This window comes from Macadamia integrifolia, chromosome 11 (genome assembly GCF_013358625.1).
Source record: "Macadamia integrifolia cultivar HAES 741 chromosome 11, SCU_Mint_v3, whole genome shotgun sequence".
NCBI lineage: Eukaryota > Viridiplantae > Streptophyta > Magnoliopsida > Proteales > Proteaceae > Macadamia > Macadamia integrifolia.
This window is the reverse complement of record NC_056567.1, coordinates 25,740,989-25,754,517: the sequence shown is the minus strand read 5'-3', so window position 1 is coordinate 25,754,517 and position 13,529 is coordinate 25,740,989. Positions and strand designations below refer to the sequence as shown.

Genomic DNA, 13,529 nt, shown 5'->3' with positions numbered 1-13,529 from the left:
TTTTTTTATGTTTCTTCTACGAGAAAAAAACAAACCACCAAATCTAAATACCACCTCTCTTTGGAGGAAGAAGACAAGATTCATCCCAAATGAAATTGTTTTTTGGTAAAACGAAGAGAGTCCATACCAAATGAAATCATCAACCATATAGTAAAGGCCAAAAGGTTGCATCGCTTAAGGGCTTAGAAGTTATAAAAGCTACTACATTTAACAACAAACCCTATAGTAAATGTTTCACAGAAGTATATACTCTTTACATTTGGAAGAGTCATAACAGATATCGAGAAAGATGATGATGAAGAAAAATGTGGGAGAGGGGTTTTTGGGTAGGCCATGGGAGTGCAGTGAAGCCAAAAACTTTCACAGGTTTTGAAATCTGCGGCTGCTGTTTGTTTGTCTTTCTGTGGTTAATGCGGTGACCAAACCCATTAGAGTGGTTTTGTTCTTTTCTGAGAGCTTGAAGGTGTCCTTCAGTGCTAAACTGCTCTTGGGGGTTTTGTCCTTTGCATTGTTGCATGAGAGAGGTTGCCCACAAAGGCACAAACTATAACTAATTTGTTCAAAGGTGTTCTGTTGGGACCATGTGAAAACTGAATATGGAGTGGTGTGTGTGGAAATTATTTCTGACTTTTATGTAAGAAATATTGAAAGAAGGTGTAAATTAACAAATTTCAGACCTTAGGGTGGTTCTTGTGGTCGGTGAAAAAGTCTGAATATCATGCCAGAATCTCACGCTTTAGTTGTCTAATGATACTACCCCACTTCACAAGTCCCGATGTCGACTCCATTTATTTTTCTTCATAGTTTTCTTTGACAGTTCATTTGCATTAGTCGTCTTTCAAGGAAAAAATCAGTTCATCTTTTATGTTTTTTATTAGAAAACTTTTTCCCTCGTCATCATAACAAAACGGTGGAGAAAGTTTTTCTTCACCAAGTGGTGAGGTTAATAAACCCCTATAAGATATTAGAACTCTTTCAAAATATCTTCGTGATATTCGTCAGAATGCATCTAAGATTTGCGTAGCGAGTAAGTTTAGTCTCAGGAAAATTCACTCAGAAAATAAATTTTTATCTCTTCTTCTTCTCTCTAGTGTTTTAAAATATCTAAATTATCCCTCTGCTAATTGGTTCTCATCATCTCACTTTTTATTTAATTTTTTTCTTTTTAATTAGGATAAAAGAATGTTCTTTGATCGTACAACTCTGATAATGCATAAAAGTTTTGTGCGATTTTTATTATTCCACAATCGTGGAGATCTCAAGAATAAATACAAGTATGTAAACTGTAGTCGGTTACTCTTACAGAGAGTTGGATTACAAAGAAAAGAATTAAATCTCTGACATGTGATGAAGGATTTAGTTCTCAAGTATCGGATTGGTGTTGGTATTTGCTGATGTTGATACGATCAAGATCTCGGTATCTGTTGATATCTATACAATATTGATCTTGGATCGGCCTGTATCGGCTTTGAACATTCTATTTTACCCTTACTTCTCATAAGATTTTTTTTTTTTATTAAAATGATTTTACCCTGTTTTGATATCGATAACCAATCTTAAATCTGCCAAGTATGAGGATCTCATTCAATACCAATATGATATGGCTGATCCTTTACCAATACCTAAATCCATGTATGCAATATAAAAGTCATGACATAAGTTGGGAAAGAGAATATTGAATCCCCATGATATGGAAAACTTCAATATACAAGCGTGAGCCAATGAGAAGGTACACATGAACATCAATAGGGGATAAGGTTTTGTATTTCATACACAGGGATTATGTGACCAAGAACCTTTTTTCCTCTTTTTATTATTTTATTATTTTTCCATTATTCAATCCATTTTTTTCTTCTACAAAGAGAAAAAGGCAACCCTACCACCCCCTTTCCTCCCTTCCCAACCATCTCGACCCTGCCCTCACCCATGAGTTTGGATCCCCAGTCCTGCAGGTAACCACCCCACCCTACCTTGAGACATTTGCAGTACAAATTAATTGGAAATTAGATGGATTATCTCAAAAAATTTTTTTTTTTTGACATAAGTGGAAAAGCAATTGTTATGTGGATAACAATATAGAACCTTTTAAAGTGCCACAAAATGTTAAAAACTACTAATGAGAGTTTCAATGGCTAGATCTTGTAAACAAATGAAATTAATAGAACTTATTGGATATTTAAAACTTTCCATGAGGCCATTTTTGTAGGTGCAACAATACTTTTATAATGCAGTGTAAATATCATGCTTAGATTACAATGTGCCTTACAATATTGAAATTGGGTATCATGCAAGAGTCAAAAATACTTTTGCTAAAGCTCCTTTCAATAAATTCCTTTTTGTTTCTTTTCTGAATAAAAAACACTTGTTATGCCTTATTACCAAACACGTTTCTAATACCCATGATCCCTAAAAGCACTTCTATCTTAGCAATACTCTTGGAAGTGTTGTTGAAATGGGACTTTATTACCAGTAGAGAGTAAGGGTGTTAATCGGTTCGGTTTTGGTTTAAACGGTGTGGATCAATTCGGTTCACATTTATTTGACTAAAACCATAATCGTACCATTTACTAAACGGTTCCACTTTCTGAAACCTTGACCGTTTAGTAAACGGTTTCGGTTTCCACGGTTTCTAAATGGTGTCAGTTTCACGGTTTTAAATGGTTTCGGTTTTGATTTATTTCATACGATTTGTAAAACGGTTCACAATCGGTTTGTTATAACTTGCAACCATCTCTAAACTAAAGATCATAAGCTTATCAAAATATAATTGGCAACCACAAATAAGGGATTCTATATTAACGATGGTATGTCTTAATTTGATAATCTAGTGCTATTTCTTTGCATGGTCATTCTCAAACATTTAGAACTAATATCATACAACATCCAAATCCAGCCTTGTACAATATAAAATATTAAAATGACAGGTGGTTCAACCAAAACACCCCATCTATGATAACATAATAACATAGTAACATATATGGATTATAAGTTCATAATCTAAAGCCTAAACTTGAATTGAATTGCAATAAATCATACCAAATTTATTATCCCTTTTGCTTTGAGATTATCATTAAGTTGGTTTGTAATTAGTTCAACATCCCTACCAACCTTGCCTTTCTTCAATAAGAATTTCTAGGTTGTTGAGGCTCCTACTCCTAATGACACTCAATAAATTCACGAGGCTCCTACCCCTAGTGACGGATGGGATCGTATGTTGTGCGACACAAGGTGTAGTGCAGATCCAAGGGTTGGAAACCACTGGGCTGCATGTTTGAGGGCTCACAATCCTTGGATTTGGGCTATCCTACAGCACGCGCTACAAACGAGCCCAATCCCCTAGTGATACTCAATAAATAATGAAAGTCATTGAAACATATATCTTTACCAAAGTAATTAATACAGGAACTCTAGGAGTTATCCTCTAGTAGAAGATGAGAAACATCTCAAAAACTTGAGTGAGCCAAGTGTTAGGGACTTGAATAGAACTCATCTTCAAAAACTATCTGTTAAGGAGATGGTGTCCAAGTACCTATAAGTCTCCAATTCGAACTTTCCACTTACGATTTGAGACTATTACTTTTGCCATCCACATGGAACGTCAACATCAAGTATGCACACTACTACTTAAAAATTGATTTTGTTGGTTGATGTGGCTTAAATTTCTTCAAAAAAAAAAAAAAAAAGGAGAGAAAGAAAGATAGAAAGAAATTGCAGCTATGATTCTATGGGTTGTTTTTTACCTTGATGGAAGATGATAGGGAAGTTGTTAAATAAGTGGGAAGAAGGGGTCTTAGCTTAATCTAGAATTGCAAAAAGTTCCATCGGCTTCAGCATCTTGGGAGACAAAGAGCAGAAGGGAGGAGCCCTCTCTCTCTATTCGTGTACAGCATGGCAGGATTGCAGATCCTTACTGAAGGTAAGTTTCACAACCTCCGCATTAAGTTCCAGTTTCTTACTTTTACATTGTAAAGTAGAAATCGAAAGAGAAGAACCAAACACTTTCCTTTACTATGGTTTCACTTTCTCGTTACATCATAAGAATCACACTCCCCTCCTTTTTCTCTTCTCCAGTCCAACTCATATTGTCTACCTAAAAGGATTTTGTGGCAATATTAAATAATAAGACAAAAAATGCTTAATAATATAACGAAATAGTATTGCCAAGGTTGAAAGTTAGAAGCTACATGATTCATTCTGGGTCTATATGGTGTTCAGAAAAATTATATATGTACATTAATTATTTGTAAATATCATAGCAAATAGTTTCTTAATTTAGTAGTTTATTCAATTAAATGTGGAAATCACATAATTGTAGAGTTACAAGCCTTCAATAATCATGGAGTAGAAATAGGTCATACTATTGTAAACATCACTAACAGAGCCTTCCTGGCTTGGGAGTTAGCTACCTTGTTAATCTCCCAAGGAATTTTTTCGAACCTACATTCACTGAATAAGTGATTAAGTGTAGAATATCCTTTACTATAGGCTGCACCACTACTAGAATGCTAGTTGATGCGTGGATTATTAATGCACACAACTCCTGACAATCTGTTTCTACAATCAAATATTCCACACTGTCCAAAAAAATTTCCGAAAGGCCACTTTATAAAGTAACATCTGTGTTAAGTTTATAGAAATATCAAGTGCTAAGAACCTACATTTGATTTTTTTTGCAAAGGTCTTGTTGAATTATGTACCCATCGTACCAATAAATGCCATTTGAGCCTTAGATTGAAAAAAAATTGTGTGCCTTCTATGATGCCTCGTCTGGAGTCCACCTTTTGATGGTAAATAAAATGTCATTTCTTGCTCACCACAGATACCACTCTATGAAGCTAGAAAAACTTGAACACTCTTGACCGACTCTCTTGTCATGTTTATTGAAGACAACCCAATTTTGTATTCAAGATTGAATCGTAATGTCTGGTTTTGTATTAACTTTATGTGATAAAGAACAACTGAACCAGATTGTCTATGCAAAAAGAAATTTACTAGAATATGGAATAGAGGGATACTAAAGATTGCATACCAATCAAAGGGTTAAAATGTTTTCCTTATAAGCTTTATTTTCCAAGCTTAGTTCTGCTTATCAATCAACACATACCCACACAAGAGAACACCTCTGCGATTTAGGCTACTGCAGTCTAAAGTTTATAAATGAGGGAATCCACCCATCCTTTTAAATGTGAATTTTATTCCCCACCCTAACTTTTCAAAGGAGGTCTACTTTTAACACCTTCCGACCTTCTAACATGCTTCGCCATGCCCATGATGGTTGATTCTCCAACTCTATTATTAAGGTCTTACCTCATAAAATAAACCAGCTTTATGAAGTGGGCCCAAGTAAAATCAGATTTGTGAAAAAGCTTACATGCTACCTTAACTAGCATTGCCCTACTGTGTAGATGAGGTTCCCAAAGGCCAACGCCTCCTTTATCCTTGGAACCACATGGCCGCTTCCAAGAAATCTAATGAATTTTTTAGAATAATGAGATCTTTATCCACTCAAAAGAAAGTACCAAATTCCTTTTAAATGCGGTTATGATACGATGCCAATAGCTTGAAATGAGCAAACAAAAAAAATTCGCCATCTAGAGGATAAATGATTTCAATAATGCTTCCTTACCCACCTGACAAAGGTGCCATTGAGTCCACCCATAGGGACAACTGCTTGCCTAGTCATTAAGCTCCTTAAAAACACAACTAATTTAGAAATATTAAAATCTACAAGCATACCGAGATATTTACGAGGACCATCATTATATGGGATTTTCAAAATCTTCGAAAACCACCTCTTGAGCTGAGATTGTGTATTTGGGCTGAATGACAATGACGAATTCTTGGTATTTATCGCCAACTCAATAGTTCTACAATCCAAAGTAAGGCATTCCTTTAAAACACTTACCATTGAGGGACTTATATAAGACAATCGTCAGCAAATAGTAGATAAGCAATAGAAGTGCCTCAATTCCAAACCTTAATCCCATAAAATAAAATTTTCGGATTCCACCTTTACAAGAAAACTGCTTAGATCCTGTAACTAAATCAAGAAAAGGGTCGAAGAACAAGGGTCACTAGGCCAATGCCCCTAGATGGACTTAATTAGTGAAGAGATGCCATGGCAATTGCTGTAAACTCTTGGAAAACTCCAACCGCAATAGCATCTTCTTCAGATAGTATTTTTTTAAAGAACTTTCATTGAGAGAAAAAGTCGAAGGTGAAACACCTAGACGCAACCATAGAGAGATTTACAATAAACGGGGGTGGTCGTAACCACCAAATACATGATATCGTAAGTCTATAAGATCCAGTGGCTAGGAAATCAACAAGGACGTTATCTGCCCCGCGTGTAAACCTAAAAAACCAAGAAAAAAATGATGTACAAATCTACAAAATTTCTCTGAATAATTCCATTCAACCAATCATAAACACACTTCATATCAAGTTAATTTGAGGGCCATAAAATTCTTCTTCTCTTCTTTTACCCCCGGCCCCTTTTGTCTATGAAATGAAAGATTTCATGTGCCATAGAGATGTTATTAGATATTACACTATCAGGTATGAAGGCTTATTGCATTGGAGAGATTACGCAGGCCAAAAACCTCCTCGAATCTTTGGTTTTACCTTCATTGCCACTCCACATAGATTGACCAGAACTGATTCCCCCATCTCCTCCCCGTTGGCTGCTGGAAAAGCACTGTGCATGTTATCCTCTTGAAAACACACCAAACAGCTGAACAGAATCAAGCATGCGCCACTTGGAGCGTATGTCCACAAGATGATGTGACAAATTTCAGACTGAAATCATATACACCTCCATGTGCTCTCTCTTCTTGGTGGTACACACACCTTGGTAGTCTTTGATTTAAAGGCTCTATTTTTTCACTTTGGCAATCGCTGTTAGGATTGAAACTTGATATATGAGCAAAAGACCTTTGGTTGATTAATTATGGCCATAAGATCTCAGCACTATCTAACTTGTGGTGCATAATCAGGAATTTTCCTGCATCTATTAGACCAGGAATCCCCCACCCATCAACATTTATTATCAAAACATTATTTTCAAAGAACTGAGTTTTTTTTCACCCATGATAAAGGAGGGATTCCCTTTATCTATGGCTATCATTGCTCTCGGGCTTATTATTTGTTAATCAAACTGGGTCTTGATCCGATTTGTTAATGGGTCATCCACTTAGGGTAATTATAGACCCACTAGGATTAAGAATCCTAGTTGGGTAGATCTCTATAAATAAGAGGTTCGGTCACAACAAAGTAAGCTTTTGACTTAATCTCAAGAGCTTTCACTCTCTCCCAATTGAGAGTGTGTATCTCTAAGGATCTCCATTACTATCTTTGGATTTGGAGGGTAGAACTTTGCCTAGCGAGATCATGGTAATTCTTCGTTCGTCGCTGTTTGTGCGGATCGAAAAGTAGTGCAACCCGATCGATTCCGTTATATTACGTACAAAGCTACATTGAGATAATCCTAGATACCTATTTACTTATTATTTTTATCAATATGAGAGCTTTACGGTGGATAAACACTAGAGTAGAGATAATTAAGCAAGCTAAAAGATAAAGATATGTGAGCTTTAAGTGTATTTTTGCTCTTTCAGTTACATGGCAAGTTATAAGTAATGAAGTAATATACATAAAATGCCTCATAGCTTCCTCTACTTCCTATCAGTAAAACATTTTTCCTTTAAATGTTTGGGTGGTGTGGATGGGGGTGGGAGGGAAGAGAGGAGAGAGTAGTTGTCATCTAATAAAGATATGCATCTCTAGTACTATAACACAAAGTAAAACAGTTCTATAGGTACAATTACATCACGGTTAAGCCTTTGAGTTTGGGTATTCTCTCTGGTGGGTCAGGGGACACTGGTTTCCTATTGTTATCAATGCTGTTGTCTCTGTTACAGTTTATGTTAATGCCATTGTTGTTAGAGTTGCTGGTACTGTCATTGTTGTTGGTGGTGGTGCTGGCACTGTTGCATTTACATGTCAGGGATTTCAGAAGATGGGGTTGAAGCTTCTCCAAATCTGACAACTGAACAGGCTTTAACAAGAACTCCTCTGCTCCTCCTTCCAAACACCTGTCAATTGTAATCAACCCAAACAAATGACAAATTATCAATTCATTATACATGTTATCCTGGATAGGGATAAACCAATTCTTGAAGCCAAACACATCTTCTAAAAGCAATCAATACTTTGTCTTCTTGTTTGAATACAAGACCTAAAGGTGGGTTTGTCAAATTTGAGGAAAGAAATGTTTTCAAGCTTTTACATCATTCACAATGAGTCAAAATGAGAGAGGGAAGATCTTCTGCGAATCTTTTTGTCCCACCAACATATAAGAGAGAGAGAGAGAGAGAGAGAGAGAGAAGACTTCTGAGGCAGTTCACATGGGGTCACATGGAACCGTTTTCAAAGGGGTGGCACCCACGGACTCTTGGGTCCTAATAATGGAATGACAAAAATGCCAAGGAGACTATTCTAAGCATAAAACTCTAAAACGTTTTTAGTTTTTTTAGCGTTTTTTAGGTTTCCTTCCCCAAACAGGTCCATAGATTGTGATAGAGAAAACGACAGATCAAGTGGTTGGCATTATTCAATCTGTTCAATTTTTAGCAAACTCATCTCATTAGGTGGGACCAACCTAATTTAGCCCATCTCTGTTTGCCTTCACAAGTAGGTCATTCTGTTAGTGGTGAGAGCTGCACCTCTCATCCTAAGGTTCTTGACTCTTACGTATGGAGTATGGCTTATGACAAGTGTGATCAGTTGATGAGTGGGGAGACCGGCATTGACCGTTTGACCAACGGCAACTACAGTCACTGGCCGCCGGTTAATGGCTATTGCCGGCAACCTTGAAATAAAGGGTACATATTTGGACCACAAAGAAGGAATATTACACAGTCAAGTCAAAGCCATTTTCTTGTCTACAAATAAAGAACAAAGAGCGGAATTAAGGCTCTGTTTGTTTCTAGATAAAAACGAACGTAGATCAGGTTTTCGTACGAGAATTATTTTTGTACAAGTTAATTTACACAGATAGAATTTACTACAGAGTTGATTGTTGGGTGAATTCTATCTATGCGGATCAGTCTCGTCCAAAAATAATTCTTGAACGAGGAATTGTTTTGATCTCGATAACAACTATCTTCTAGGTAAAATCTTTATGATCTTTTATATGAATAGATTATTGATTTATTTGTAACACTGAATCCTATGGTATTTAGAAAACCCAACTCTGAAGAACTTTGCTTTGGGTAAACGTGGACAACCAATGATATTAGATGCATAAGAACCTCAAGAAAGGGTTTTCCTTTCAAATGAAAACCCAAGACTCAAGAAGGGTGAACTTACCAGTTAAGGCACTATTCTTTTCCTACACTGACCCAATGGTTTTATCTTTTAATGCCTCCTTTTCCACTCTTTGTCTGAAAAAAATATCTCCCCTAAAATCTGGTGGTCTTTATAGTTTATACTCTTTACTGGTCCTTCATTGAATTTCCTTAGTTGTCTATTCATTTAAAGAAATTAAGTAGAACCTACCGTTGCACCTCCAGTTGTCAAACACTATGCCATTTATTGTCTTTTAATACAAACAAGTGTTTATGCTCTAGCAATACTTGAATCAAGATAAGAGTTTTAGTAAACCAAGTGATTGATAAAATTTTTTGAAGTATAGTCGTTAAAGGAGTGTTCAAAATAGTATGGAGAGGATGCCTATTGATGTTATGAATTCTTATTTATTTGTGTTGTTTCATATCAACCTGCTCAATATTAAAGATGAATATAATGGTAAATAAAACATTATGAGTAACTAATGAACATAAACTTTAAAACCCACAAACATTATGCATCACTATCAGGGTTAGCGTGTTGGGGTGTGAGTTCCTTCTTTCTTAACCATTGTAAGGTCGGTCTGCGAATCTTCATAACATTCGATTCAAACAATCACCAGCGCAGTTGGTGCCAAAGAAAAAATTCACCCAAAACAAAAACCTTGAAAGATTAATCAACTAATAAAAAATCTCTAATAATGATCACAAGCTTACCTAAAATTAAGGACTTAAATGCAAGAATTTCGGTTGGAGTTTCGTGCTTGACTAGACTCAGTAAAAGTAAAATGAATACTTCAGGTAATTTTCGTTTTGTGTTTGCTTTTTTGGATCCTTACCCCAAACAGTTTCTAGAATTGGACTGGAGATGACATATCATGTGGTTGCCATTATTTCATGGGATCAACTTTTAGTCTTTTGGTAAGCTGATCTGAAGGTGGGACCCTAAAGATTTAGTAGCACTGTTGTTACTTTGTAACCTTCCTATATTTATGTTAAATCAAATGTGGATTTTCTTGAGGGAAGAGGCAGACTTCCATGCCTTAGCAAACCTTACATAGTGGAAGGGCTCTATAGCGTGCGGCTCTCATCCCTACATGATAAATACAATGTCTCAACTTTAAGGGTACTACCACAGCTTAATAGGCCTTCGTGCCTGAATTCCCAAAAGACTAAAGCTTTTTCTGAGAATGCCTAACTTAGAAGACATAGCAGGGAAGGTTTTTTTTTTTTATTATTATTTTTTAATTTTTTCAATTTATTTATTTTAAAGGATTGATAATTTTTCTAATCTAATGCTCATACAAGTAACTATTAGATACCCATTTGGTTTGCGCTGAAATAAAGTTTAAGAAAGTCTTCAAATTTATTAAGCAAAACTAGAAAATATATATATATATATATATATGAAACTTTTCAGTTGAGTGTTGGTTGGAAATTACTTGATACATAAGAAATAAGATTGTTGATTTCACTTTACTTCTAACCAAAAGGAACCTTAGATCATATGCTTACAAACATTCTATCAAGATATTTCAAGTGGGACCATTGTGTAAATCTGAAATATCTTAATTAAGAATCTCTTGGTGAAAAACTCACCTAATGGATGAATCTTGGGTAGATTCATTTTACTTTTTTTTTTTCCCCTTTATTTTGATGATTCAATTTCAAATATTTTGTTTTAGAGAACAAGGTAGAATATATTATAGGATCTGAGAAAGTTTTTCTCCACCGTACTAAAATGTTAATCGCTTCATCCTAAAGTTCACAAACCCCCATAGAGTTATACTATGTTCTTTAAAATACTTTCCTAATACTCCCTGCGTACATCTTAACTCGCCGCAGTGAATGATTCTCATTCACCGAGGCTGAGGAAAATTTTGTTCTATAACATAAGTGATTTTAGTTGAAATCATTTAAAAATTCTATGAATTTTTTACATAATTTTGAAAATGATAATTAAATTATCAATTTTTTTATTATTTTGAAAATGATAATTAAATTATCAATTTTTTTATTTTTTTATTTTTATTTTTTGTCATTACAAAGGGGAAAAAGTTCTTTGAGGTGTACACGGCATCATTTCACATTTATTATTATATTAATTATTTTAAAGAGAGAAACAGTAATTATAAACAATGTGAGAGGATGTAGTGTAACCTACTTGGTCAGAGAACCCTCTCCCTCACAAAAAAATTAAAATAAAATTAAGATTAGTTAATTTTTCTTTGTTAAAGAAATTATAATTAAAAATTTTTAATGGATACGATTACATGATTTTGCATCAATCATACCGAGGGAAAGAGAAAAGAAGAATTTGACTTACATGTTGATTCTGGAAGGCACATTCTCCGACGACATTACCACCACTGGAATGTCTTTCCAAGATGATTTCTGCTCACATAAGGGAAAGAAAACTCAAAATAAAATCTAATTTTGAATGAAATATTAAGTTATTTTAATCATGCAAGCAAAACCCATATATAACAAAAGAACAAGGTGAGTAGAATGAGGAAGGAGTAAGGAGTTGGGAGTTGTGAGTTGGTGAGTTGACCTTGACTCGCTTCAGCAAATCATAGCCAGTCATCCCGGGCATAGAGTAGTCAGTCATGATCAAGTTGACTTTCTCCTTCACACTCTGTGCCTGATGAGCAATTAATATAAATAAATAAATAAAAATTACTAAATTGAGTGAGATTGCTCATTTATTATTGAGAAATCAGTTGGTTCAGGTTCTTCCTTAGTTATCAATGGTGACCAGAAAAAAAAAAAAATACTAAATTGAGTGAAATTGCTCATATATTATTGAGAAATCAGCTGGTTCAGGTTCTTCCTTATTTATCAATGGTGACCAGAAAAAAAAAATAATGTTTTGACTTCTGAGATTGTGAATTACATAAGTTCTAACTAGCTTGCAAGATTAAAAATAATAGTCTATCTTTCTCTTCTTTCCTTCTCATTCTATATATATATATATATATATATATATATATATTTTAGGTATAGTCTGTTGGGAAAGCTTGTTTTGATAAAGCTTCATTCAGAAAGTTGTTTTATGGAGAAAAAGATTTATTTTTTATCACAAATATCCATCTCATCTCCTCTTTCCTTTCTTGATTTAATTAATTTTTTCCTGGAAGAGAACGAGAGAGAGAGAGAGAGAGAGAGAGAGAGAGAGAGCTACTTCTGAATTTTAGAATCGGCATTCTCACCTCATGTTCTGGGGGTGCAAAAGATGAAGAAGACGAGGTAGAATCATCAAGATCAACATTTCCAAGCAAACCCAAATATTCCAAAGCTTTATCACCAGATTCCACACAAGTTACTATATCAAAGAAAGAATATATGAAAGAAAATCAGGAAAGAAGAAAGTGGTGATCAAAGCAAAGCAAAGCAAGCCCATTAAGCTTATAAATAAATGAATAATCACACACTAAAATTGGCATTAATACTTCTGAACTGTATTGGAATCAGAAAACAAAAAAACTCTCTCTATCCCTCTCCCCTCCTCCTGGGCTAAGGAGAGAGAGAGAGAGAGAGAGAGAGAGGTGAAGTACCTTGGTAGGAAGAAACAGTAAGGAGCCTCTCCAAGAGCATTCTATCAACGAGATTATCATCTACAGCTAAGACATGGAAGTGGTGGTGTTGATCCTCTTGGTTTTCTTCAATGTCTTCTGGTTTTGTTGAAGGACTCATTCCCAACTCTTCTCTCTCTCTCTCTCTCTCTCTCTCTCTCTAAAAATTTTAAGTTTGATGGGGGTCGGTGCAGTTGGGGCTGTGTGCCTCTGTGTGTATGTGTATGCTTTTATAGGTTCATTAAGCAGTGGAAGAGAAGAAATGAAGAAGTGGGAGAGGAGCGGTTTACGGGTTGGGTTGGGGAATTGGGATGTTATTCACGTAGAGAGAGAGAGAGAGAGAGAGAGAGAGAGAGAGAGAGAAAGAGGTTATTGAGTAGGTGAGAAGCAACCTTCCGTTTCTGCCAATGTTTTTGCTTTCTTAGTTTCTTGTGATCTCCTCTAGATTCTCTGGTTGGCGTCACTACAACGATTGGTGGTCACCCGCGGGTCCCCCCCCCCTCTCTCTCTCTCACTCTGTGAGAGAGAGAGAGAGAGAGAGAGAGAGAGAGAGAGATTACATGCGAAAATCCGATATCTTTGTTCCCATTTTGTCTTGCTAATGAGG

General features: G+C 35.5%; 1 protein-coding gene across 1 annotated transcript; it reads right to left on the bottom strand.

The window, feature by feature from the left end:
* Positions 1 to 7,569: 7,569 nt before the first annotated feature.
* Positions 7,570 to 13,229, bottom strand: LOC122093206 (two-component response regulator ORR9-like). The gene is made up of 5 exons (XM_042663488.1): positions 12,905 to 13,229; positions 12,560 to 12,672; positions 11,902 to 11,991; positions 11,674 to 11,741; positions 7,570 to 8,093 (listed from the first exon to the last, which is right to left on the bottom strand). Exons 1-5 carry the CDS (start codon positions 13,041 to 13,043, stop codon positions 7,823 to 7,825), a joined length of 681 nt encoding a protein of 226 aa, XP_042519422.1. The 5' UTR covers positions 13,044 to 13,229; the 3' UTR covers positions 7,570 to 7,822.
* Between the last annotated feature and the right edge of the window lie 300 nt (positions 13,230 to 13,529).

Coding starts and splice junctions, on each gene's coding strand:
- LOC122093206 (XM_042663488.1), bottom strand. CDS start 13,043: ATGAGTCCTTCAACAAAACCAGAAGACATTGAAGAAAACCAAGAGGAT. Junction 11,992..12,559: donor TTGCACCCCCAGAACATGAG/GTGAGAATGCCG, acceptor ATTGCTCATCAG/GCACAGAGTGTGAAGGAGAA. Junction 8,094..11,673: donor GTGCCTTCCAGAATCAACAT/GTAAGTCAAATT, acceptor TACAATTGACAG/GTGTTTGGAAGGAGGAGCAG.